Source organism: Fundulus heteroclitus, chromosome 16 (assembly GCF_011125445.2).
Source record: "Fundulus heteroclitus isolate FHET01 chromosome 16, MU-UCD_Fhet_4.1, whole genome shotgun sequence".
NCBI lineage: Eukaryota > Metazoa > Chordata > Actinopteri > Cyprinodontiformes > Fundulidae > Fundulus > Fundulus heteroclitus.
In genome coordinates this window covers 6236563-6263664 of record NC_046376.1, presented here as the reverse complement: position 1 = coordinate 6263664, position 27102 = coordinate 6236563, and the positions used below count along the sequence as shown (strand labels likewise).

The following is a 27102-nucleotide window of genomic DNA, read 5'->3' as shown; positions in this document are numbered from 1 at the left end:
TGACATTGGCATCTGTTTAGTTCAGTTTGTCTGCTGTTGAAAACAATTGTTTATGAATTTGCTCTAATGACTGTCCGTGATGTTTCAGTAAAAGTAGCATGTAAAACACATGACAGCTTCTGCGGTGGCTGGCGGCCGGCGGTGCGCGAACCCCCGCGGTGTCCAATAGGCCAGAGCGGCGCTGCAGGGCCGATCGATGCTGCTTGCGGCTTTAATTATTTAAGCAGAACAATGACTAGTGCAAAATTAAGTTGTATTTACCGGAGATGAAGTGTAGACTGTAAATTCTGTCGGGGTATGATGGCTCCCAAAGTCGATTGGGATTGTCTGCCTGGGTCCTTTTTAATTGAAAACATACATTTCTTTCTTCATTCTTCAGTAAACGAAAGAAACGTACATCCAACGATTGGGAATGCCTCTGTGTGCAACCGGGAGCACAACAAGTCATGGGCATTGTTTACATTTCGAAAATTAACTAAAAGCACGCTCTAATTCACCCGTTTTGTCACAGTGTTTGGCGAGAACAGTCCTGCTTTTGCCTACCGGCGTAACCCTGAAGTAGCGCGGATGTCACTCTACTGTTGTAAAGAGTTGATATTGAGGGGAGTGTTCATTTATTTTCAGTGCGTCCCCTACGTTGCTGTGTGCCACATATGCCACAACGACACATGTTAAAACGTCTGAAGGCATGAAATGTGAATAAGAGTTTGAGTTTTTTCATTGAATCATTTGAATTTAAATATTTAAAATACTTTCACAGCAAAAATTATATGTGATTAATTTAGATTAATTAATTACAGAGTATGTAATTAATTACATTAATTTTTTTAATCGATTGACAGCCCTAATTTACCATACCATACCAGCTTTATTTATAAAGCACTTTAAAACAACCCCAGTTGATACAAAGTGCTGTACAATCCAAAAACACAACAAAATAAAAATAATTATAATTAAAAGTAGTTTAAAAACAAAGACATACACTTTAAACTAGATCTCGCTGGTGTTGAAAGCCAAGTTAAATAGATGGGTTTTAAGACGAGCTTTAAAAGTGGACAGAGAAGGGGCCTCTCTGACCTGCAAAGGTAAGTCATTTATATAGATACCTGCAAATTAGGCATTACATTATTAGTCACAAGGAAAGTGATAGACTTAATAGAAATCCAAATGATATAGAACAATATTTTATTACCATTGCAGAAAAAAACTTTCCAACCAAGAAGCAAGTTTCACATTTGTATAAAATTCTCTCATCTAATAATCATCAAAATACCTATAATGTAAAAGAAGAATGGGAATTAGAATCCAATTCTACAATAGAGGATGAACAATGGGACAAATTGTGCAAGGGCAGTCACAAAGGACTTAACAGCCAAATGTGGAAAGAATTCAGTTGGAAAATTGTAATAAGATTTTTTCGCACCCTGTTTGTAATTTCTAGATTTGTCAAAAACCCTTCAGCAGCCCTATGTTGGAGACAGTGTGGGAAGATTGGTGACCATACGCACATTCTTTGGGACTGTCCTGCTATCAGTGAGTATTGTAAGGGGATTAGGAATGAAATAGAGACAATTATAAACAGAGAAATACCTTCAAATGCTTTGTTTTATTTAGTAAGTATAATACCAGTTTATTTTGACGTAGACCAAAAGTATATTTTGCACATTTTACTATTAGTAGCTAAAAAAATTATTACGGCTAACTGAAAACAAGTTATGTCACCATCTATAGCAGAGTGGAAGAATAGGGTAAACCAAGTGTATAGGATGGAAAAAATGACCGCATGTTTACAACTCAAAGTAGACAAGTTCAATCAAAGATGGCATATGGTGAAATTATATTTGGGTGTATGATTTTGGGCTGCAGGGATTCTAGTGAATTGCAATCTGCTCCGTCATCTGTATTCTTACGTGAATTCAAAGTCTCTGGTGATCCGGTTTATTGTGTTGCATTTAATTTTAAATATTGTATATGTGGCATCAGTATTTCTGTTATTGATCTTATTGCTCTTGGCTCAGGGAATGTTCTTTTGTTGTGAAAATTCTTGAAAAATAAAAAGTTCCAAAAAAAAAAAAAACTGGGCAGAGTTGTATCAAAGAGATTTTAAAGCATCTGATGCGTGTCCAGCATCTCCAAAGGAGCAGACGCTAGAGTTGCAAAAACTGAACCTTTGCAGTTCAAATCGCATTCATCTGAATGCAGTACCAAGAATTTTGAATAGTGAATTTTTACTAATCCACACAAAAAGGAAGAAACTTGAAGAACAACCCACATGACTCATTAGGCCCGTTTACACTACACTTTTTTAGCCGAGTCGAGACCAGTCTGAGCTTGGATCAGTTAACCAAGCCGAGACGACCGTTTACACACCACACTATCCCGGTTCCTTGGTTGCTCCTCGCCTCCTAGTGATGATCTGCGGTACTGCTGCTCTCTGGGGTTGAAGGCGTGACCGAGCAAATCAAAATGGCGGCGCCCGTAACTTTCAGGATGATATGGTTAGACAGAGTCGGCTTTTGGGACGTGGATAAGACAAACGTCTAATAAGGATTTAGAGACGCAGGAAACAACGACAGACACTGAGGTTCATCACACTGCTGAGCAGAATCATCACTGGAAACCGTGTGGCACGGTAAGGAAGCTAGTATTTTTATGAATGTCTGAAATTTGTCTGAATGGAGTGTGAATCGGGACGTGCAGCCAGACACGCCGGAAAACCCGCGGACAGTCAGCTGACTGTAAGGGGATGACGCGGTCAGCTCATGCGCTCTTCGTTATCAGATAACCGGGATTAAAAAAAACCAGTCCGAGACCTGCTCAGGAACTGGTCTGCAGTTAGCGCGGTCCGGTTATGTCTGCTGACCATTTACACACAAGAGTTATCTCGGTTACTGAGCTCGGACTGGTCTCGGCTCGGTTAAAAAAGTGTAGTGGAAACGGGCCTATAGGAAGGTGTGGTGGGTCATTGACTGTTGTGGTCCAATTGTGTTTGTCCTAACAACAACATAGCTGCCAGGAACTTCTTATTCATAATTGGTACTTTGGACGCTTTTTGAAGAAGGTTAAACATCTTTAGATCAGGATCTTCACTCTGTAAAGTGCCTTGAGATAGTATGTGTTGTAAATTGGTGCAAACTGATTTGATTGAATGATCAGATTATTTTGGCCCATAGGGACAAGCCAAATGGCTTATGGAGAAACATTTGATTCTCAGATAAACAAAAATTGAGCTGTTTCACCAGGGTGACAAGAAGTTGATGAGTATTTCAAACCTAAGAAACCCAACAGTCAGTCATGGTGAAAGTAGATAAAGAAAATGAAGTCTGGCTTCAAAGAACGCAGCTCTAAATCAAACCAGGGAGCCAGCTTCCTGTGAATAATCACCTTCTTTTTCAAGGGGGCTACATTGTCTAATGCAAAACACAACGAGGAAGTGACACCGTCAACAAAAGCATTGAAATTTTAATTTTAAATAAACGTTTTTTTCTGTCATATGGGATTTAGCAAAAGAAGACGCCAGTTTCAACAGTTTTACGGCTGGTTTAATTGAAGTTTCCTTCTGTGTTTGGGGGGTGTCGACAGGCGGAGTTTACAAGAGTTGCACTGGATGACTTTTTAGGTGGAACAAATTTGCGCTACTGCTACCTTTTGTGACAATGGTGTTAAGGCATGTTTTGTAAATTACTGCATTTTGTTCGACATCCTTCTTCTGAAATCCAAACCACTGCCTGAAACGGCCACTGTTGCCATGGTTCTCTGCGTCTCATCAACGTAAGTAATCGCACGGGTATGTTGTTGTGTGTGCGTGTTTGCGCTTTCTGGCCATAGACATCATTTACGTAGACGCGTCATTGGGCGGGTTCTGCCTATGCTGCGATGCGTCAGAGCGTCCGCCATCTTAAATGTGGCAAATCTGCAGTTACTCAGTCACTTAAACAGTATCAGAGGGACTTTAACCTCAGAATATACTTTGTATTTGGAATATTTTTATTTTTGTAATATTACAAGTTTATTTTCGTATCCCTTTAGCTTCATTCTCCTGACTTTATACTCGTAAAGAATAAAAATAATTAAAATAATCTAACCTGACCCTATTACTCCAGGAGTGAAATAATTCTGCAAACTGACTATTCTGGAAATGTTCCCTCTTAATTCTCATAATATGATGTTTTTCTCATAACATTACCACTTTTATGTTTTTTTGTGTTTGTTTTTTTTACTTTATTGTCCTAGGTCTTTTTTTCTCATATTTGAAAATCTATATATCCACATCTATGTATAAATAGTCTGTACTGTATGCAAGCTAAAAACCTTGAAAAAGAATGGTCTTGCACAGCTTTTTCCTAGTGTTGCCACTCTGCAGCTTTATTGTGTCCAGTTTTGCAACATGGTGCAGCCTTAGTTTATAGAAGGCAGATACAAGTAGTGAATCAGCCCGAATACATTTCCATGCAGCACAGGAATGAGGCATCTTCTCTGATCCACGTTCACTACAACAGAACTTAACTTTTTTCTGCCACATACAATATGGAGGTGACGTTGACGTGCGAACCTGCGCCCAACGAAGCGTCTCCGTATGTCTATGCTTTCTGGCTTGGAGGCGGAACGAATGATGCGTTCACAGAATGTGGGAGAAACTAAACTCACAGTGAATTAAATACAGCGGCTCGATCTTACCGTGAAAATTTGCACGCGATGGTCGCGTTAAAGCCATTTTCAATATCACGGCAAAGAAAACCCGAGATACATCGAGTATATTCGATATATCGCCCACCCCTAATTGGTAGTATGTTGAATTAAGTTGTCTCAATGTTATCACTGTATTTACTCAGACAATTAAAACAACTGCCAAATGCTTAAAACTAAAAAGTGGAATAAAAGATTTAAGTTATACTTAAGTTAAGGTGCAGTTAAGGTCCAGAGGAATAAATCTGAAGTTTCCTTGCCAAGGTTACAATCTGGGTAAATTACCTGAACATTTTTACTGGCAGCTATAGTAAGAAGAGAAGCAGACATATGTTCTTTTTCTGTCTGAGTTCGCACACGTAACAATGCAGCATTCATTGACAATGAAAGAGAACATTGTCAACCCCACACAATAAACTATTTAATTTCCCACTCAATTGCTTTCGTAAAGCAGGACTGAGTGAGATATGTATTAATAAAAACAAGAAATGTAAGAAAAAGAGGGTACGTCTGTAACATCTTTGATGTCCGGGATACCATTTTACCTTTATGAACTCGAACAGCAGCACAGGATTCTTATAGAGGCACTTTTTCTATCGGTGCCAGTTATTTCCTCTACTATGATTCATCAGGCTTATAATGGGCCATACAGGAGCCAGAAACCAGCTTAGGAAAATACATTTGGAGGGTATTCTTTTGACTGTATACTTCACGCACAGGGCTGAAGTACCGCTGAAGTTATTAAGCAGAGGCATGATACTGATTCATTATTAGTCAATATACCTGGAAAAAAATGCTGAATTCCATTAGTCTCCAGTTTCTGAAGGAGCTGAGCAGAAACCCCAGAAGTAGAAGAAATGGGGACCAGGTTGCATTTAATATCTCTGTGAATCACATCTGGCTCGGCAAGCCACTGCGGTAGGACCCTCTTCATCTGTGAGAAAAAAACAACAATGTGAAATAGATGGAGGGAATCCTGATTTTAGTGGTGTTATGTGGTCCCTTCCCTATATGATCACACCTTATGGGCAGATCTGCTTTCAAAACCACCAAGAACAGGAAATCCTCTCAGGGCAGATGAGTCCTTTTTTCTGTCTTCCAATTCCTGTTCCCCCTCAGTTTCATATGATGAGCTCTCAGAACAAACATCCTTCACTGACGTATCTATGGCGGAAAGAAGAAAACAGAAATAACAGATTACAGTGTAGTAAGTCTGTCTGGTCATTGGTTCATGAAATATGCAACAAAACATTAAATTAGCTTTTGTGTGCATCTTATTGATCTATAAATGTTATAACTACCCCCCACCCCCACTAGCTTCACTGCAGGCAGGCACCATTTCCATCCATATATGAGATGAAGAGGCAGAAATGTTTAGAGATGTTCTAGGTGCCTTACACCATGGGTAAAGACTCAAACATCTGACAGAAAGCAACATTCTAAGGTTTTTACTGGGGGGGAGGGGAGGGGGGAGACTGTAAAAATGACACAGGTATGTTTTGAAATTCAGTAAGATAGACAACACGAGGTCTATCATGCAATCTTTGGGACCACCATTATTTAGTTATTTTTTCCAAGATGATGCCACCAGTGGTGTAAACTTGACATGCTTGCACTAAAACATGTTTAAACTCTTAAGCACAGGAAAAGGGGTTTGTACATAAATCTATTGCTTTTGTTTTACCCTTCTACATGTAATCCATAATGTCCCACAATACTTAAACCTTGCCTTAAATTCGGTGACCTTGAGCATCCAGAAAGGCGCCTTTTAAATAAAATGTATTATTATTATTAAAGGAACTGTGTGTTCAATTTGTAACAGATTTTGAAAATGAACACATTAGTCATTAGTATTGTTTATTCTCATATGATTTATCTGTGTTAAAACAGATGCACTGCTACAATCTGAATATTTATTTTTAAACTTTATCATGAAAATTCAAAGACAAAAAAATAATGTGGTAATTTTTAGCCTATATTGCCCATCTTGTGCTAAAGATTGCCCGTATGTTCCTAACAGAGCACTTCGCTCTCAGACTGCAGGTCTGCTGGTGGTTCCTAGAGTCTCTAAAAGTAGAATGGGAGGCAGATCCTTTAGCTATCAGGCTCCTCTCCTGTGGAACCAACTCCCAGTTTTGGTCCGTGAGGCAGACACCCCGTCTACTTTTAAGACTAATCTTATAGTTAGAGTGGCTCATGTTACCCTGAGCTATCTCTATAGTTATGCTGCTATACGCTTAGGCTACTTGAGGACATCAGGGCCTATTTCTCTCACTCTGCTTTGTTCTACTGTTCTGCAATTTGCATTGGTTGTCGTCATTTCAGCTTTTAACTTTTTGTTCTCTCTCTTTTATCTTCATAGTAGGTACACCTGGTCTGGCGTTCTGTTAACTGTGACATCATCCAGAGAAGACGGCTCACCCGCTACTACCATCTAATGTAGAACAGATTACTAGATCAATGTGTGCTTCTGTGCTTTTTGTCTCTCTTGTTGTGTCTCTGTTCTGTCTTCTGTAACCCCCGGTCGGTCGAGGCAGATGACCGTTCATACTGAGCCTGGTTCTGGTTCTGCTGGAGGTTTTTCCTTCCCGTTAATGGGTGGTTTTTCTTCCCACTGTCGCTTCATGCTTGCTCAGTATGAGGGATTGCAGCAAAGCCATGTACAATGCAGACGACTCTCCCTGTGGCTCTACGGTTCCCCAGGAGTGAATGCTGCTTGTCAGGACTTTGATGCAATCAACTGGTTTCCTTATATAGGAAATTTTTGACCAATCTGTATAATCTGACCCAATCTGTATAATATGATTGAATTTGACATTGGAAAGTGCCTTGAGATGACATGTTTCATGATTTGGTGCTATATAAATAAAATTTAATTGAATTAAAGGTAATTTCCAAAATGGGTTGTTATTTACAGCTTGTCTGCTGAATCATAACTAGTTGTAGACTGGGATCCATTTATCACATCACTAACAGGGTTAATGATTAAATAAATTCAAAATTAATAAGGCAAAGAAATATAACAATAAAAGAATATCAGGCACATGCATGAACTGACTACGTGAGTATAGAGAAGAGAGATAAATCACACCTGACTGTTGATTCTTATGCATCATATCTGGCACTCCCTTTCTCTTCTTTCTTCCCACAGACTCATACTTGTTAGTGGCTCTATCACAGAAAACTCCGACTTCTGATTTTCTCTTGTGAAGTTGATGCTTTCCATTGCTTTGTCTCTCATCTTCGGATATCGCTGTGACTCCATGCTTCTCTGTTTCTTCTTCAATCCATTCTCTCTCTTTTGTGAAACTCTGTCTTTGCTTCTGCTTCACCTTCTGCTGAAGTTTGCTTAGCAACGCTTGGGAATGGGACTCCTTGGAGATAACTCCGTCCTCATCGTCTCCAAGATACCTGAAAAGATTAATAAAATTATATCCCAACTAGTACAGATAGAGGTTCCCATCTATACGTTGATTAATTAAAGTCTTAACAAAATGCAGGCCGGTCATTGTACACTCTTCTGTTGATCCATATTGGTTTTGTGTCACTTTCTAAGCTTTAGCCATCAATTCACAAATAAAAAAAAACACATTTGCTAAAACAGTTTGCTGTTTCGTTTTTTCCCCGCTGTTTGATGGAGGGGGTAGTGATAAAACAGGCTGCAGAAGAAAATGTTATGCCTACCTGTTCACAAGAAACAGTGACATTTATACTGGTAGATCAAAGCCTTTAAAGAAAAAATAACCCAGTGGATCTGGATATCTGAAATAATCCCATTCGAACTGATAAGGACCGCGTATGTTCCCTAAAAAGTAACACAACAAATGTTTTTCTTCTTTCAAGCAGCTTCTGTCCTTTCTAACAATACACAGAATACCCTTTTAACGCGTGTTAGACGCGGGAATGTGACGCAACCAAGTCTCCGCTTCTTCTTCTTCTTCGTCTACTTCTCCTTCTTCTTTTGTTTTTCATCGGCGGACGGCAACTAACTTAAGGTGCATTTATCGCCACCTACCAGACTGGAGTGTGGTCCACAATGATCTCAGAGGGAAATTAATAATACATACCTCAATGGTATGCACATTTTACATCCAAATTTACAAATTTACATACACACACACACACACACACACACACGCACACACACACACACACACACACACACATATATATATATATATATATATATATATATATATATATATATATATATATATATATATATATATATATATATATATATATATATATTTTTTTTTTTTTTTTTTTTATTGATACAAAGATTAACAGTTGCAGTTGCATTAAAAAGAAAGAAACAAGAAAAGAAGAAACAAGTAAAACAAGTAAAAAGTGTTCAACACGTAGGGAGCATTTGATCAGGATATTAGTGAGAATAAATAGGATTGTGCAGCGTGGAGATAAGTGGGAGGACAGATCGATGTATTTTTGGCTTCTGTTGCGCAGGAGAGCGTTCTGAGTGCAGACGGCGGTTGGTCGGGGCAGTCATATACGTATATAATGTCTATGGGGCAGTTGCATTAAAAAGAAAGAAAGAAAAAGGAACGGAAATTAAGATGCACAGTGTTGCGCGGGGGACACATTTTAGTGATGGACTGGTTAGACGCTTCTGTCGGCTAGTCGGGAGAAATTGCTAAAAAAAAACTGTGAAACGTTAGAAACTATAGAACAGAAACACAGTGGCGGGGTGTTGGGGCTTGTCTCTGCGGAGGCGAGGCGTCGGACGGCCGGTGGGATGAGCGGTCACGGCGGTGCGAGGCAATTTTGCCAGCTAAACCCGCTGTTGCCTTGCAGCAAGAAGGTCCTGGGTTCGAGTACACCCCTGGGTCTTTCTGCATGGAGTTTGCATGTTCTCCCTGTGCATGCGTGGGTTCTCTCCGGGTACTCTGGCTTCCTCCCACAGTCCAAAAACATGACTGTTAGGTTAATTGGCTTCTCCAAATTGTCCTTAGGTGTGCGTGAATGTTTGTTTGTCCTGTTTGTCTATGTGTTGCCCTGCGACAGACTGGCAACCTGTCCAGGGTGAACCCCGCCTCTCGCCCAGTGAATGCTGGAGATAGGCACCAGCAACCCCTGTGGGATTAAGGGATTGAGGGATTAAGCAGTTTGGAAAATGTATATATATATATATATATGCACATACATACATACTTTAAATACGATTAAATAACTCAGTGTCTTTTTATAAAATCTAATGAATTGATTTCTATTTTCTCTCTATTTAGTATTGACTTTAAGTGCTGACGTTCCTCTGAATACTTATTACATTCTAATAATTCAATTCAATTCAATTTTATTTATATAGCGCCAATTCATGAAACATGTCATCTCAAGGCACTTTACAAAGTCAAATTCAATCATATTATACAGATTGGTCAAAAATGTCCTATATAAGGGAACCAGTTGATTGCTTCAAAGTCCCGACAAGCAGCATTCACTCCTGGGGAACCGTAGAGCAACAGGAAGAGTCGTCTGCATTGTACATGGCTTTGCTGCAATCCCTCATACTGAGCATGGAGCACAGAAGCACACATTGATCCAGTAATCTGTTCTACATTAGATGGTAGTAGCGGGTGATCTGTCTTCCCTGGATGATGTCACAGTTAACAGAACGTCAGACCAGGTGTACCTACTATAAAGAAAAAAGAGACAGAGCAAAAAGTTAAAAGCTGAAATGACAACAGTCATTTCAATGCAATGCAAAACTGGAGAACAGCAGACTGGAGAATAGTAGAAATCAGTAAAGTGACAAAAATAGGCCCTGATGTCCTCCAGCAGCCTAAGCCTATAGCAGCATTACTATAGAGGTAGCTCAGAGTAACATGAGCCACTCTGACTAGAAGCTTTGTCAAAAAGGAAAGTTTTAAGATTAATCTTAAAAGTAGACAGGGTGTCTGCCTCACGGACCAAAACTGGGAGTTGGTTCCACAGGAGAGGAGCCTGATAGCTAAAGGATCTGCCTCCCATTCTACTTTTAGAGACTCTAGGAACCACCAGCAGACCTGCAGTCTGAGAGCGAAGTGCTCTGTTAGGAACATACGGGGTAATCAGAGCTCTGATATATGATGGAGCTTGATTATTAAGGGCTTTATACGTTAGAAGAAGAATTTTAAATTCTATTCTAATAAGACATGTTCCACTGTTTCCACCTGATTACAGTAATTACAAGTCCCTGTTTCATGTTTCCCTGTTCTGAAAAGAGAACTATTAAGTCCAGTATGACCAATTCTAAGTCAAGATATGACTACCTCTTCTTTCCGCCTTCCATTCATACAACTATTACCCTCCACAGTCTTTTGAATTTTATATCTACTAGTGTCATGATTAGCCCATTGTACCTGCCAAACCTTACAGATTTTATTTTGAATAATAGATTTACCCTCACTTTTGCTTAAAGGAATACTTAAGTTAATGATATCTGATTTTAGGGCCTGTTTAGATAATATGGACTACCGTTCAAAAGTTTGGGGTCACATTGAAAAGCACTGTACTTTTCAATGAAGATAACTTTAAACTAGTCTTAACTTTAAAGAAATACGCTCTATACATTACTAATGTGGTAAATGACTATTCTAGCTGCAAATGTCTGGTTTTTGGTGCAATATCTACATAGGTGTATATAGGCCCATTTCCAGCAACTATCATTCCAGTGTTCTAATGGTACAATGTATTTGCTCATTGGCTCAGAAGGCTAATAGATGATTAGAAAACCCTTGTTCAATCATGTTCACATGTCTGAAAACAGTTTAGCTCGTTACAGAAGCTACAAAACTCACCTTCCTTTGAGCAGATTGAGTTTCTGGAGCATCACATTTGTGGGGTCAATTAAACGTTCAAAATGGCCAGAAAAAGAGAACTTTCATCTGAAACTCGACAGTCTATTCTTGTTATAAGAAATGAAGGATATTCCATGCGAGAAATTGCTAAGAAATTGAAGATTTCCTACAACGGTGTGCACTACGCCCTTCAGAGGACAGCACAAACAGGCTCTAACCAGAGTAGAAAAAGAAGTGGGAGGCCACGTTGCACAACTGAGCAAGAAGATAAGTACATTAGAGTCTCTAGTTTGAGAAACAGACGCCTCACAGGTCCCCAACTGCCATCTTCATTAAATAGTACCCGCAAAACACCAGCGTCAACATCTACAGTGAAGAGGCGACTGCGGGATTCTGGGCTTCAGGGCAGAGTGGCAAAGAAAAAGCCATATCTGAGACTGGCCAATAAAAGAAAAAGATTAAGATGGGCAAAAGAACACAGACATTGGACAGAGGAAGACTGGAAAGAAGTGTTGTGGACGAATGAATTCAAGTTTGAGGTGTTTGGATCACAAAGAAGAATGCTTGTGAGACGCAGAACAAATGAAAAGATGCTGGAAGAATGCCTGTTAAGCATGGTGGAGGTAATGTGATGGTCTGGGGTTGCTTTGGTGCTGGTAAGGTGGGAGATTTGTACAGGGTAAAGGGGATTCTGAATAAGGAAGGCTATCACTCCATTTTGCAACGCCATGCCATACCCAGTGGACAGCGCTTGATCGGAGCCAATTTCATCCTACAACAGGACAATGACCCTAAACACACCTCTAAATTGTACAAGAACTATTTAGAGGAGAAGCAGGCAGCTGGTATTTTATCAGTAATGGAGTGGCCAGCGCAGTCAACAGATCTGAAACCCATTGACCTGTTGTGGGAGCTGCTTGACCGTATGGTACGCAGGAAGTGTCCATCCAACCAATCACACCTGTGGGAGCTGCTTGACCGTATGGTACGCAGGAAGTGTCCATCCAACCAATCACACCTGTGGGAGCTGCTTCTGGAAGCGTGGGGTGCAATTTCTCCAGATTACATCAGCAAATTAACAACTAGAATGCAAAAGGTCTGCAATGCTGTAATAGCTGCAAATGGAGGATTCTTTGACGAATGCAGTTTGATGTAAAAAAAATCTTATTTCAAATACAAATCATTATTTCTAGCCTTGTCAATGTCCTGACTCTATTTTCTATTAATTTCACAACGTATGGTGGTGAATAAGTGCGACTTTTCATGGAAAACACAAAATTGTTTGGGTGACCCCAAACTTTTCAACGGTAGTGTGTCTACTTCATTTACTTCTATACCTACATGAGCAGGTCTCCAGACAAATCGATCAAAACATTTCTTATTATGTAGCTGAACTAATAAGTGATATATATACTGTCAGGTTCAAACACCTAAAACATTCATTAACAACACAAGAAGGAGAGACAACAATGAAATTGGTTTTCAAATAATCTTGCAAGGAGATCGAACGGAGATGCTTAATACAGATGTCCAAATCCGATCTGAAGCAAATCCGTCGCCCCCTCTCTATTTATTAGGAAAGGGAATCCCTGGTTCCATTTTGAATCTAAGGGGTAGGGATAAGCAAAATAACTGTGACCTTCCAGATAAAACCAAGCAGTTCACACAGTGCAGCACTCCAGATGGCTGAATAGAGTTCATAAAAACACTTATCATAGTCACAACATATTTCTCTGCTTTCTGCAGGCCTTCTGCAACTGTAAGAGAGAGATCTAAAACCTTAAAACTTCTTAGTAGTAAAGAGTAAATAAATATATATGATAAATGAAATGAAAATAGTAAATAACATAAAATATGTAGACATAGTACTATGTGTCTATGAAATTCTTTATGGTAAAAGTCTTAAAAGTTAAAAGTGATGGTTAAGGAAGGCTTGAGCCATAATTCATTTGTTTAACATTACCCAGTCATTAACATCCTTTGTGATGGTGAGCCAATATTATTATTATTATTATTATTAATACTACTACTACAACTACTACTACTACTACTACTACTACTACTACTACTACTACTACTAATAATAATAATAATAATAATAATAATAATAACAGAAATGCATATTTTATTTTAACATTTTAAATAAATATTTTTACTTTGACTGTAAGGTACCTGCCAGAATAAAAAATGAATAAAATAACAACATAATCATCTTAAATGTGTAATATATTCTAGATTGAACTTGAAATTGAAAACACTGCTTTCCAAGGGACAAAAAAAATGTGTTATTCTTATTTAAATATTACATTGAAAAATTGTTAAACTTATAGATTAAATAAATATAGAATAGAACAAATACATTATTTTATATTATAATAAATACAATATTAATTTACGTTGTAATTTTTTTTTACCTCTGAATAAAAATGGTGGACACATCCTTTTTATTATTTTTTAAATTTTTCTGGAATAAAAATCCACATCTTTGGTAAATATCCCCTTTTAGGGAGTTCATCCTGTAAATGGATTCAATGAAGAACTGCAGGTCACAAAAGATTACAAACGAATCCATTGCGTGATCAAAACTGTGGGAGTGCACAGTTAAGTACAGAGAAAATCAAATATTTAAACAAACTTAAATGTACACTGTAGCTGTGTCTCAATTCGGCGGCTGCGTCCTTCGAAGGACGCATTTTAAGGCCGGTGACGTCACAACGATGCGCGGAGGCTGTCCCATTTGGCAAAAATTCTGAGGATGCTTAAAATGCAGCCTTCAAATGCGTCCTCCTTTTCCCCGAATTCTGAGGATGCACCGCGACCATCCTTACTGGTCTTGCCTGCCATAAGATTTCCCAAGGTGCTTTGCTCGCTTTTTTTTTTGTAGTTTAAGAAGAAGAAAGAAGGCGGATTTTCATCAAGACTAATGGAAAGCAGCAGCAGCGCTGGCAGTAGTGCTGAGTACAGCTATGTAAGTAGTTTGTTTTTATTTTTTTAACTGAACATTATTAAAATACATGACGGTAACGGAGCCACCGGAATTTGTAGAGCTAATCTGTTGATACGAGACTTTTAGCAACATTAAAAGACTGAATAAAAATGTCACAATTTTTTATTTTAACCTACATCTTATTGTAACTGTGCTGATAGCCATGTCCCTCACAAATCCGATCAATTTATTCTCATACAGTTTATTACAAGTGATTAGAACTGTCAAAGCTTAATGCAGCTGAAGAAATAACATCAGTCCAGCTGTGCTGGGCTGTCAATACTGCAAACGTTTTGTTTGAATACTCAATAACGTATAGTTAATTTACAGTACAGTATAATAAGGTTTAAAGTATAATTCACTTGAAGAACAATACCGGCGTAATTATACAGAACAGTCAGAACAGCCTGTTGACATAACAGAAATATGCTTTACATGTCATTTTGTTCTAGGCAGCAGGGAGCATACAGAGGAGTTGATAAAACTCCGTGGGCAAAATAACCACCTCTTTACCGGGGCCAAAAACACTGCTGTAGTCGGATGGAGGTAAGAGTTGAGGCATAATTCCATATACATGTTGCATTTATATGTAAAAGTCACACAAGTTCAAAGAAGTCCTCTCCTTTTTTCTAGCTTCAAAGAAACACTACAGAAAATTGCATCTGTTGACACAAATTGTTTTCCTCTACTTTAGGAATGCAAAGATCCAGGGACAGGGCAGGGGGTCAGTGGGAAGCCTACTGCTGCCACCTGGCCATGGTTTGTCCTCATGTTCTGTTTTGCTGTTATTGTTAAATTAAATTATTAAATTGTTTATAAAAGTTATTGTTGTCTGTGTGTTCTTAAAGTCTTTTAACCTTTTACATCATCTGTTTCATCACTTCTTTACAATTTAAGTAAACTTAGAACAACTTCTCAGTGATAACATCAATTTATTTTTAGGGAAACAAGTATTTACAATAAAGTAAAACAGAGCAGTTAAAAACATTTTAACTATTTACAGAAGATATAAAATAAATATTACTGAAGAACATATATATATATATATATATATATATATATATATATATATATATATATATATATATATATATACATATATACAATTTTGACTGAGCAGGAGTCCCTGGTGGTGCTGCTGGACTGGATGGGATGCCACACAGATGACCTTGGAGTCTTCTGACTGCGAGTGGGACATCATCTGGGGGGTGGGGGATGCCTCTCTCCACTGTTCACCATATCGTCCATCAGGGTTTGCAGGGCTGACCCAATCGACGGCTGCCATGTTCCTAAAAATGTTTAAGACGACGCAGAAAATGACTTTACTACAACTGTTTTCATAACCCTTACATGAGAAAAGCTAAAAAGTGATTATACTTGCCATCTAAATGTAATCGTGGTCGGGTAGACCCTCCTCCAGGGCAGACACCTCGGCAGACAGCTGGTCCCACCAGGGAGCACCACTGACTGCTTCCAACACGTTCTCCCCCTCCTCATCCTCTGGCATGTCGTCCTGCACTTCATCGTCTGGGGCCATGATGTCACCGGCTCCCAGGCAGATGTTGTGCATTTAAGTTGATGCAGCAGTACATCGGCCGTGTCTGGATAGAGACATGAAGATTAAGAACAGGATTAGATGATAGCAATTTCATTTTAGCTGATATAATTCTAGTGAATGTTAACCGCTTAACGCCTGGTGTTGCTAATTTGTGACCAAACAATTCTGGCCTTTACTTATTTTACTTCATCTAGATCCCCTATTTAACTTTTTTTTTTTACGTTTTTATATTTAGATTTATATTTCCTGTATTATTTTTTCGTTATATAATTACAAATAAAATCAGGCAGTAAGGGGATAACAATTTAGACAAATAATGATTTATTTCTCAATATTAGTTTGGCTTCTCAACACAACATTAGTGATAGTGAAAGTAGTGATTTAAGTCAGTTATTTACAGGGTTTGTACACATTTAACTATTCAATTCAAATTACTAAAGTTACAAACATAAGCCTATATCAAGTCTTACAAATAAATATAACATTTTATATTTAAACATATTCATCAATCTGCTGAAAAGCGTTTGTTTAATAACTGGTATATTATGATCATTAGCAGGCCCCTGTGGGTGAAAATAATAGCAGGTAAATGTTACCTCTCCACTGCGCTCCTCCAGCCTGAGAAAAATTCGTCGCCGGTTTTACTGCCGCCGAAGCCGTGTAAACCGACTCTCCTCCACCAATAACAAGTAAATAAAAAATAAATAAATTCAATATCCATTTTTTTGCGTCGTTTATCGGCGCTGGTGCTGTTTTCGCCGGGCTTGGGGTAGACGTGATGACGTCGTATCGCAACCAGGAAGTGCTCCAAAGGCTAGACCGTCCCATTTACCAACGGCTGAGGATCCTCCGGAGCATCCTCCGATGGCTGGGTCCTCCTAAGGCTGAGTAGGCTGGGTCCTTCGAAGGACGCAGCCGCCGAATTGAGACACAGCTACTATGACAGTGAGAGCTGCGTTCTTCGAAGGCAACATGGCAGTAGGCCGTATTTCCGGTTGGTGCAGACAGACGGAGCAGGCAGCGCCCCCTGCTGTCTGATCAAGGGTACTACCCACAACTCACAGATAATTTTTACCGTTGGGGCGTTTGTGTCAAAACTCAAAATGAAGGCGTAACTTTTAAAGTTGAACTTGTGACTCACAGCAGCAGATTCATGCAGTTGTACTCGTTGATTTGTATTTGTGTCAAGGAAAAAAATATATAGAAAATGTTTTTTTTTGAAGATTTTAATACACGTGTTTGAATTTCTTTTGCACCATTTGTTTTAGATCAACTGTAGCAGAACTGAATGACAGACATTTATGATGTGCAACTCACAGAACACAATTTGTGTACTTGTACTCAAGAATTTGAAGACGTGTAACTTTATTTTGTACTTGTGGCAGATTTAAAAAAATCTACAATTACAAAACACCAAAGTTACAATGCACAAATAGTTTTGCAACAATAGTTCTAGACCATTTGGAGCAAAACTGAGAATGTAAGAGGTGTTTGATGTGCAACTCACAGAACACAATTTGTGTACTTGTACTTAAAATTTGAACAGGTGTAAAAAAAATTTGTACTTGTAATTTTTTTTTTATTCTATAAATACAAAACTTAGAATTTAACTCCCTCTACAACTTCAAATTCACGCTTACAATGCACAAATCATATTGGAACAAGAACACCTTCAATCGCATCCCTTCCCTCCCATTTCATCTGACCTGCTGGCAACATTGCGGCTGCGGATCTGCACACATCTTGTCCAAGTGAACTGGGTATGTGTCCGACATAAAAATAACAATAATTGTAATGAAAAATAAAAATAAAATAGCTTGATAAAATGAAAATAAATAATTATGTAAGCTTCTTTCAAAACTGTAAGGATTGTAGCAGATTTCCTTATGTTTTTTCCTTTCCTTATGTTTCACCAAAATCTAAACAGTGCTAATAACAAAAATGCCCACCTGTTTGGGTCTTTTGTTAGACCATGGTACCCAGTGTGCGATTTGCAAAAAAACCAGAGGGGGGGGGGGATCATTTCAAGTGATTTTATAAATGAACATAACAAGGTTATGTGGCCTGCATGCGGTCTGGCTCGAGACAGCCTCCAACCTGTCCTGGGCGGGAGGGTGGAGAAATCGGCTGCTGCTGCTTCTTGTCTTGTGACGCTGCCTGCAAATCTTCATCATCCACCAAAGTTCGTCCTGTAACATTACCATGGGCGTAGGTTTGTATAGGGACCATAGGGACATGTCCCTATCAAAATTTTGGACCGACCTAATTGTCCCTACCAATAATTCGATGTGAATAACATGTTTATAATTTACAATACAGCGTTGTTACAGCAGTCGCTTATTTTCCTCTCGCAGCTCCGCTGCTTGGCGGTGGCTGCTGCCGCAGCTCCGTCTGCCAGCCTGCGTGTCTAGTCGTCGGTCTTTCCTGTCGCTTTAACTTAGCAGCGCACGTAACTGTGCTGTGTGCTGTTTAACTCCACTCGCATTGGTTGTTTTGCCTTAAGTCCCGCCTTCTCTCTCCCTGGTTGGCTGTTGCAGCCCGAAATTTACATTTAATTCACGCTAGAATACCGCGGTTACTACAACGAATATTAGACTACGAAACTAGTCCCAATTAAAAAATGTTATATTATCTACGCTATAACAGGCGAAAGAAGAAGCAGGAGAGAGTAGTTTTGATTTGTGGAACTTAAGAAATGTAAGTAACCAACGTTAGCATCTCAAAATAATATTTAATTCTGAAGTATAACACATTTTATCAACAAAAAACTTATTTTCTGTTATGAACTAGAATCAGGCAAACCCAGTATTCAAACCCAACAAGTGAGGTTAAGGCAAAAAACAGGATTTTAATAATGAAAACAGGGACAGGCGGGCTCAATAGTCAAAAGGGCAGTCCAAAATCCGGTACACAAAAAGCAGTCCAAAATAGGCAGAGGTACAGACAGGGCAAAGCAAGCTCGGATAACCATGGGACAGAAACTAGTCGGTAAACCGGTAAATCAGTCAGACAGGGCAGGAAAAACAGATCAGGGAACAGGCTGGCTCAGAATCAAAAAGGCTCTCGGGTTATCATCAACAGGTCACACAAGAAAGGAACGCTGGAACAAAACTCACCGTGGCTCGTTAATGATCTGGCAGAGAACTGAAGACCGAGGCAGAACTATATAGTGGAGTGAGCAGGTGAACGGGAGTGAAGACTAATTACAAGTGACAGGTGGAAACTGAACTGAACTGATTGGCTAGTGACTGGAGGTGAGCTGGCAGGTGAACAGAACTGAGCTAAAAGCTTACAGAACCCCAACAGATAGTATAAAACAAAGAACAAAATCAAACCACAACAAAACTCAAACTATTCCATAATTCAAACTTAAGACAGAACCTAAAATCATGACAGAACCCCCCCCCTTAAGGCCGGATTCCAGACGGCCTAAATCAAGACAAAGAAGACAGACTAGATCGGGTGGGTGGAGGGAGGTGCAGGACGGAGGGCTAGAGTCAAACAAATGTCCAAATACAAACTAAAACAAAGCAAGATGAGTCAAGTTCTCAGGCGGGCGTCCAGGAGGACGGCCCCGACGAGTCAGGTTCTCAGGCGGGCGTCCAGGAGGACGGCCCCGACGAGTCAGGTTTTCAGGCGGGCGTCCAGCAGGACGGCCCCGACGAGTCAGGTTCTCAGGCGGGCGTCGAGGAGGACGGCCTCGGCGTGTCAGGTTGTCCGGCGGACGTCCCGAAGGACGGCCTCGGCGTGTCAGGTTGTTCGGCGGACGTCCCGAAGGACGGCCTCGGCGTGTCAGGTTATCCGGCGGACGTCCCGAAGGACGGCCTCGGCGTGTCAGGTTATCCGGCGGACGTCCCGAAGGACGGTCTCGGCGTGTCAGGTTCTCCGGCGGACGTCCTCGGCGTGTCAGGTTCTCCGGCGGACGTCCTCGGCGTGTCAGGTTCTCCGGCGGACGTCCTCGGCGTGTCAGGTTCTCCGGCGGACGTCCTCGGCGTGTCAGGTTCTCCGGCGGACGTCCTCGGCGTGTCAGGTTCTCCGGCGGACGTCCTCGGCGTGTCAGGTTCTCCGGCGGACGTCCTCGGCGTGTCAGGTTCTCCGGCGGACGTCCTCGGCGTGTCAGGTTCTCCGGCGGACGTCCTCGGCGTGTCAGGTTCTCCGGCGGACGTCCTCGGCGTGTCAGGTTCTCCGGCGGACGTCCTCGGCGTGTCAGGTTCTCCGGCGGACGTCCTCGGCGTGTCAGGTTCGCCGGCGGACGTCCTAGGCGTGTCAGGTTCTCCGGCGGACGTCCCGGCGGACGACCCCTGTGAGACAGGTAATCCGGCGGGTGTCCTGTAGGACGGCCCCGGTTAGCAAAGATGTCCGGCGGCCGGTGGCGGAGCAGGTCTCTCATAGGCCGGCGGCGGAGCAGGTCTCTCATAGGCCGGCGGCGGAGCAGGTCTCTCATAGGCCGGCGGCGGAGCAGGTCTCTCATAGGCCGGCGGCGGAGCAGGTCTCTCGGAGACCGGCGGCAGAGCAGCAACCTCGGGGACCGTCGGTAGAACAGGACCCTCAGGAACCGACGTCTGGAGAGAGAAAGAACAGAACCTGCCGCCGGACTAAAGGCTGGAGACAACGCCGGACTAAGAGCTAGAAGAGAGGCCTGGCTAAAGAGTTCAGGAGGCGTCTGGCTACAGAGTTCAGGAGGCGCCTGGCTACAGAGTTCAGGGGGCGCCTGGCTACAGAGTTCAGGAGGCGCCTGGCTACAGAGTTCAGGAGGAGCCTGGCTACAGAGTTCAGGAGGAGCCTGGCTACAGAGTTCAGGAGGAGCCTGGCTACAGAGTTCAGGAGGAGCCTGGCTACAGGCTTCAGGTTCAGTCGGCCCCTGGCTACTGGCTTCAGGTTCAGTCGGCCCCTGGCTACTGGCTTCAGGTTCAGTCGGCCCCTGGCTACTGGCTTCAGGTTCAGTCGGCCCCTGGCTACAGGCTTCAGGTTCAGTCGGCCCCTGGCTACAGGCTTCAGGTTCAGACGGCCCCTGGCTACAGGCTTCAGGTTCAGACGGCCCCTGGCTACAGGCTTCAGGTTCAGACGGCCCCTGGCTACAGGCTTCAGGTTCAGACGGCGCCTGGCTACAGGCTACAGGTTCAGACGGGGCCTGGCTACAGGCTACAGGTTCAGACGGGGCCTGGCTACAGGCTACAGGTTCAGACGGGGCCTGGCTACAGGCTACAGGTTCAGACGGGACCTGGCTACAGGCTTCAGATGCTCCCAGACCCTTTAACACCCAGAACCTCATCAGTAACCCTTCCAGAACCTCCGACAAAGACAGTTTGGTCAGCCACTTGGGAAATTGGCTGTCAAGCCAAAGATGAGGGGGTAAGAGCTTCAAAAGAGGTCCAGGGGCCTCTAAGTCTCCATGGGGCTCTGGGTGCTTGTCTTCTCGGCGAGACCCCCGACGGAGCTTGTCGTTTGGGCGAGGGCCACGACGCCGCTTGTCGTCTGGGCGAGGGCCACGGCGCCGCTTGTCGTCTGGGCGAGGGCCACGGCGCCGCTTGTCGTCTGGGCGAGGGCCACGGCGCCGCTTGTCGTCTGGGCGAGGGCCACGGCGCCCAGTGTCCCGATGAGCCCCCGAGTTGCGGCCTGAAAGAGGGCTCGTCTGAACCCCCTCATCGTGGGCCAGTGGGAGACCCTCCTGGGTTCCCACGTCGCAGACTGGCGGCGGGCCCTCCTGGGTTCCCACGTCGCAGACTGGCGGCGGACCCTCCTGGGTTCCCACGTCGCAGACTGGCGGCGGACCCTCCTGGGTTCCCACGTCGCAGACTGGCGGCGGACCCTCCTGGGTTCCCACGTCGCAGACTGGCGGCGGACCCTCCTGGGTTCCCACGTCGCGGGCCGACTGCGGACCCTCCTGGGTTGCAGCGTCTCGGGCCGGCTGCGGACCCTCCTGGGTTGCAGCGTCTCGGGCCGGCTGCGGACCCTCCTGGGTTGCAGCGTCTCGGGCCGGCTGCGGACCCTCCTGGGTAGCAGCGTCTCGGGCCGGCTGCGGACCCTCCTGGGTAGCAGCGTCTCGGGCCGGCTGCGGACCCTCCTGGGTTGCAGTGTCTCGGGCCGGCTGCGGACCCTCCTGGGTTGCAGCGTCTCGGGCCGGTTGCGGACCCTCCTGGGTTGCGGCGTCTTGCGCCGGCTGCGGACCCTTCGGGGTTGCAGCGTCTTGGACCGGCTGCGGACCCTCCGGGGTTGCAGCGTCTTGGGCCGGCTGCGGACCCTCCGGGGTTGCAGCGTCTTGGGCCGGCTGCGGACCCTCCGGGGTTGCAACGTCTTGGGCCGGCTGCGGACCCTCCGGGGTTGCAGCGTCTTGGGCCGGCTGCGGACCCTCCGGGGTTGCAACGTCTTGGGCCGGCTGCGCAGACAGTGCTGCTTTATAGTTGCCGGAGGCCGGCACTGGAGCTGAGGTAGGAGGCGGGTCCTCTGGGACAGGTGCAGGGGCGTCGGCTGGACCCTTGGGGACAGGATTGAGTCCACTATAGAAACCCTGGAGAGCCGCTCTATAGTGCCCCTCGACCTCCTTTAATTTAGCCTCCAGCTCCTCTGAATACTGGCTGAAAAGAGCCTCCCTAAGGTCTTTAATAATAGGGGCAAACGCTCTTAACTGGTCCTCCAGAGCCAGATCCTCAGCATCACGGGCGCCACCAGGAGGCGCTGTGGGCTGCTCAGCTCTGGGGAGCACCGGACTCCGATCCACTGAGCAGGAAGTGGCAACGGACGGGCGCGGTACTGACTCGCCTGTCGGCCGAACAGAACGGGTGAGGTAGCGACCCACAGGTTTCCTTCCCCTCCTCCGACGGCGGGACGGCAGGACTTGCTGGAGGTTTGATTCTGTCGGTAGAGCCGGGATCGGCGGAGCCCACAGCGTTCCCTGCATCTCCTCCTCTGGAGGGAGAGAGAGAAAAAGATCCGGGCGAAGATCCCGCACCACCTCCGCTTCGACCTCCATAAACAAAGTTGGGTCTGGATAAAACCCATGGGCAGAGCCGACAGCGGTGTCGCTGGGTGAGTGATCCCCTCTATTCTGAGCAGAACCTGAATTAGTGACAAAAAGCCCTCCCAATCGTAAGCTCGGAGCAGGCAGCGGGTTACTGCTGCTGCGGCTGCTGGAGAGATGGCGTCTGGGACCGATACCAGGGGGACAGAACGCCAATCTGGACCCCTCCCAAGCCATAGCGTGTGGAGGGAAAAAAAAAACCTCTAAAAACTTGTTGGGCGATAGGTTTTAGTGGGGCCAGATCATTCTGTTATGAACTAGAATCAGGCAAACCCAGTATTCAAACCCAACAAGTGAGGTTAAGGCAAAAAACAGGATTTTAATAATGAAAACAGGGACAGGCGGGCTCAATAGTCAAAAGGGCAGTCCAAAATCCGGTACACAAAAAGCAGTCCAAAATAGGCAGAGGTACAGACAGGGCAAAGCAAGCTCGGATAACCATGGGACAGAAACTAGTCGGTAAACCGGTAAATCAGTCAGACAGGGCAGGAAAAACAGATCAGGGAACAGGCTGGCTCAGAATCAAAAAGGCTCTCGGGTTATCATCAACAGGTCACACAAGAAAGGAACGCTGGAACAAAACTCACCGTGGCTCGTTAATGATCTGGCAGAGAACTGAAGACCGAGGCAGAACTATATAGTGGAGTGAGCAGGTAAACGGGAGTGAAGACTAATTACAAGTGACAGGTGGAAACTGAACTGAACTGATTGGCTAGTGACTGGAGGTGAGCTGGCAGGTGAACAGAACTGAGCTAAAAGCTTACAGAACCCCAACAGATAGTATAAAACAAAGAACAAAATCAAACCACAACAAAACTCAAACTATTCCATAATTCAAACTTAAGACAGAAACTAAAATCATGACAATTTTCTTTTATAAAACTAAATATTCTGTGTCAGGCAGGAGTTCTGAAGACTGCTGGAAAAATCAACAAGCAAAGAATTCAATTCAATTCAATTCAATTTTATTTATATAGCGCCAAATCATGAAACATGTCATCTCAAGGCACTTTACAAAGTCAAGTTCAATCATATTATACAGATTGGGTCAGATTATACAGATTGGTCAAAAATGTCCTATATAAGGAAACCAGTTGATTGCATCAAAGTCCCGACAAGCAGCAGTCACTCCTGGGGAACCGTAGAGCCACAGGGAGAGTCATCTGCATTGTACATGGCTTTGATGCAATCCCTCATACTGAGCAAGCATGAAGCGACAGTGGGAAGAAAAACCACCCATTAACGGGAAGGAAAAACCTCCGGCAGAACCGGGCTCAGTATGAACGGTCATCTGCCTCGACCGACTGGGGTTACAGAAGACAGAACAGAGACACAACAAGAGAGACAAAAAAGCACAGAAGCATACATTGATCCAGTAATCTGTTCTACATTAGATGGTAGTAGCGGGTGAGCCGTCTTCTCTGGATGATGTCACAGTTAACAGAACGCCAGACCAGGTGTACCTACTATGAAGAAAAAGAGAGAGAGCAAAAAGTTAAAAGCTGAAATGACGACAGTCATTTCAATGTAATACAATGCAAAACTGGAGAACAGTAGACTGAAGAACAGTGGAAATCAGTAGAGTGAGAAAATTAGACCCTGATGTCCTCCAGCAGCCTAGGCCTATCACAGCACAACTATAGAGATAGCTCAGGGTATGAGCCACTCTAACTATAAGCTTTGTCAAAAAGGAAAGTTTTAACATTAGTCTTAAAAATAGATAGGGTGTCTGCCTCCTAATATGAGGGATTTTCTTTTACTTTTTACTTAACTCATCTAAATATACATATATAGATATGTTTTGGAGTTTATTAACCCCACAAGGGGTTTGAATAAGATTCAAAGAGGCACCTTTAAGATACAATAAGCATCGCAAAATACATCATGCATGATAAGAAATAGGGGACACCGCTAAAAGAAATTCATTTTGCACCAAAATGTAAATTTACATGATTTACATTTTATGGAGGTTTAACATGCTTTTAATATGCAATTTATATGCTTTAAGGCCATGTCTGTTGATCAGAATAAGAGAATTTGAATAGATTCTGTTTATGAGCAAATGTATCAGGAGAGAGTTTCAAGGCCAGTTCCTAGGCAGTGGGAAAGAACAGAAACTCCAATTCACACGCAGCAGGAGAAAACAACAAGAGAAGATAGTTATTAGGGAGTAAGATAGCGATAAGATGTGTGCGTTATTCATTGTGTGACTTATTGTATAATCTATTTTCTAACTTTAATAAAAACAAGCCTAAACGGGGGGAGAGAGAGAGTTGTTGCCCGCAGTTGGCAGGTGTATCATCTCTCCCCTTTGCAAAGGTGAAATGGAATTCTGCGTCCATGGCTGAGTTATTATTTTAAAGTCCTGCACAACGAATTAACGAACCCGGGGAAGCATGACGGCTTAAACAACTTGTGCCATCTACTGTCTGGACTCGGGAGTGAGTATTAGTTTACTTTAACCGCTTCAAGCAGAAAACGTATTAATACTCTTTAAAAACAGACAACAAAAAATTAAATTAATGTGGCAATATGCCCTGCTGGCCCTGAACGCACCATACAGGTGCCTGAATCTAATTGGTTGTGGTGCTGTCTGTATATAAAGGGCCCTCCCTCACCTGGCAGACATGTCTGTCTTCTGGTTCAGACCTCGGCGTTTGCTGGTGCTGCATGCCAGCTGCATACAAATGCACGCATGAAAGACTGACATTTATCTCAGACCAATTCTTCCTGTGGTAAGAAGCTTCCCACACTCTTAATGTTTGCTTAACTTAGCTTTAGCTCAGCTTTACCTGTGTATCCAGGTGGCCAGTACACTGTTTGATTCCCCTCCCTGCTTGAGGCACTACACAGAGCTCAGGGGTAAGTGAGAAGCTTATTTTCTGTACACGTTCAGATTCTATTTTTGACATCTACTTTTGATAGACGCTGCTGTTTGTCCTTGGCTGGCTGTTTGCCAGACTGTTACTCCGAGCTGCCACTTGCCTGCTACCTTGGGTATCCATCGTCTGCGGCTTACCCGTCAACCTGGTTGGCGTAAAGCTGGCTCCTGGCCCTCGTCCACTGTGGCTGATTTGGGCTGGTTTGCGACCAGCTCTACTGATTCTTCTGGTGCTTCTCTGGGTGGCGCGAGCTGTGGTGTGGCCGTGTGCCCCAAGACGGATTCTTAATTATAACTGCTGCTTGAGTTGTTGTGGACTAAACTGTATCATTTAATGCATGTTATTTGAGTGTCTATTGTATATTTGCCAGGAACAGCCAGCTCGTGGTGTTGGCGGTGGACTTTCCGGGTGGTGGTGCTTTTTGGTTTGGTGCATGATTTTCTTTTATTTTTGTTTGCTGCGTTTCTTTTGTACGCCACTACCCTGATTTGGACTGCCACCTAGAGTGAGCCAAACTGTCATTTTACTGTGTGATTGGTTTTAATGTATGTTTTATCAAACTGAACCCAAAACAATTGTGCAATAAATAAAATTATTGAATTGGGTGAGATTGTCTCAAGCCTCATCTGTAGCGGGCCTGTGTGCCTTAAAGGTGACTTGGAGGAGAATTAATTACAACCGTATAATTGTTAAATTGGTTTTTATTAATTCAAGTTGCCCATTTGTAAAACACTGGTACAACCACATTAACAAATGTGAAGGACACAAGACATGTATTTATATTAGGGCTGTCAAACGATTAAAATTTTTAATTTGAATCGATTAATCACATAATGTCGATAGTTAACTCGAGGTTAATTGCAAATTAATCGCATGTTTTATCCTTTTATTTCTGAAAGTGTAATAGCCTGTTTGGGAATTTTAATATGCAATTTTGCAATAAATGACACTAATAAAATACATGCTTGTACAAAAAATATTTTTATTTTGTTATTTTTCAAGCACTTTTGAGAATTGGAATGAAAACATCCTAGTGCCAAATGTTAAACTCTGGACTATAATGGCTAATTGACTAATTATGACGCCCTGATGTTTGCACAATGTGTGTCAGGATGCAGTTCTCCTGCTGCACCATGGACAGTTCCGGAGCCTTCCACTATCTTCTCTCCCCTGCTTCA

At 42.9% G+C, this 27102-nt stretch overlaps 1 protein-coding gene and 2 long non-coding RNA genes across 3 annotated transcripts in view; 1 reads left to right on the top strand and 2 right to left on the bottom strand.

Annotated features, from left to right (window-relative positions):
- Nucleotides 1-8642, bottom strand: part of ddx51 (DEAD (Asp-Glu-Ala-Asp) box polypeptide 51) — a 38172-nt gene extending 29530 nt beyond the window's left edge. The window contains exons 1-4 of the mRNA XM_036148784.1: nucleotides 8371-8642; nucleotides 7778-8097; nucleotides 5708-5850; nucleotides 5470-5620 (exon numbers count right to left, since the gene is read on the bottom strand). Coding sequence (XP_036004677.1) covers nucleotides 5470-5620; nucleotides 5708-5850; nucleotides 7778-8097; nucleotides 8371-8393 — 637 coding nt within the window. The 5' untranslated portion in view covers nucleotides 8394-8642. The remainder of the gene's footprint in view (nucleotides 1-5469; nucleotides 5621-5707; nucleotides 5851-7777; nucleotides 8098-8370) is intronic.
- Nucleotides 8643-15945: 7303 nt separating this feature from the next.
- LOC118566504 lies at nucleotides 15946-16887 on the bottom strand. Its single transcript, XR_004933081.1, has 2 exons — nucleotides 16621-16887; nucleotides 15946-16067 (listed from the first exon to the last, which is right to left on the bottom strand). It is a non-coding gene; the product is annotated as an uncharacterized LOC118566504 (long non-coding RNA).
- Nucleotides 16888-25588: 8701 nt separating this feature from the next.
- On the top strand, nucleotides 25589-26634 carry LOC118566475. The gene is made up of 3 exons (XR_004933046.1): nucleotides 25589-25777; nucleotides 25847-25904; nucleotides 25968-26634. It is a non-coding gene; the product is annotated as an uncharacterized LOC118566475 (long non-coding RNA).
- The last annotated feature ends 468 nt before the right edge of the window (nucleotides 26635-27102 follow it).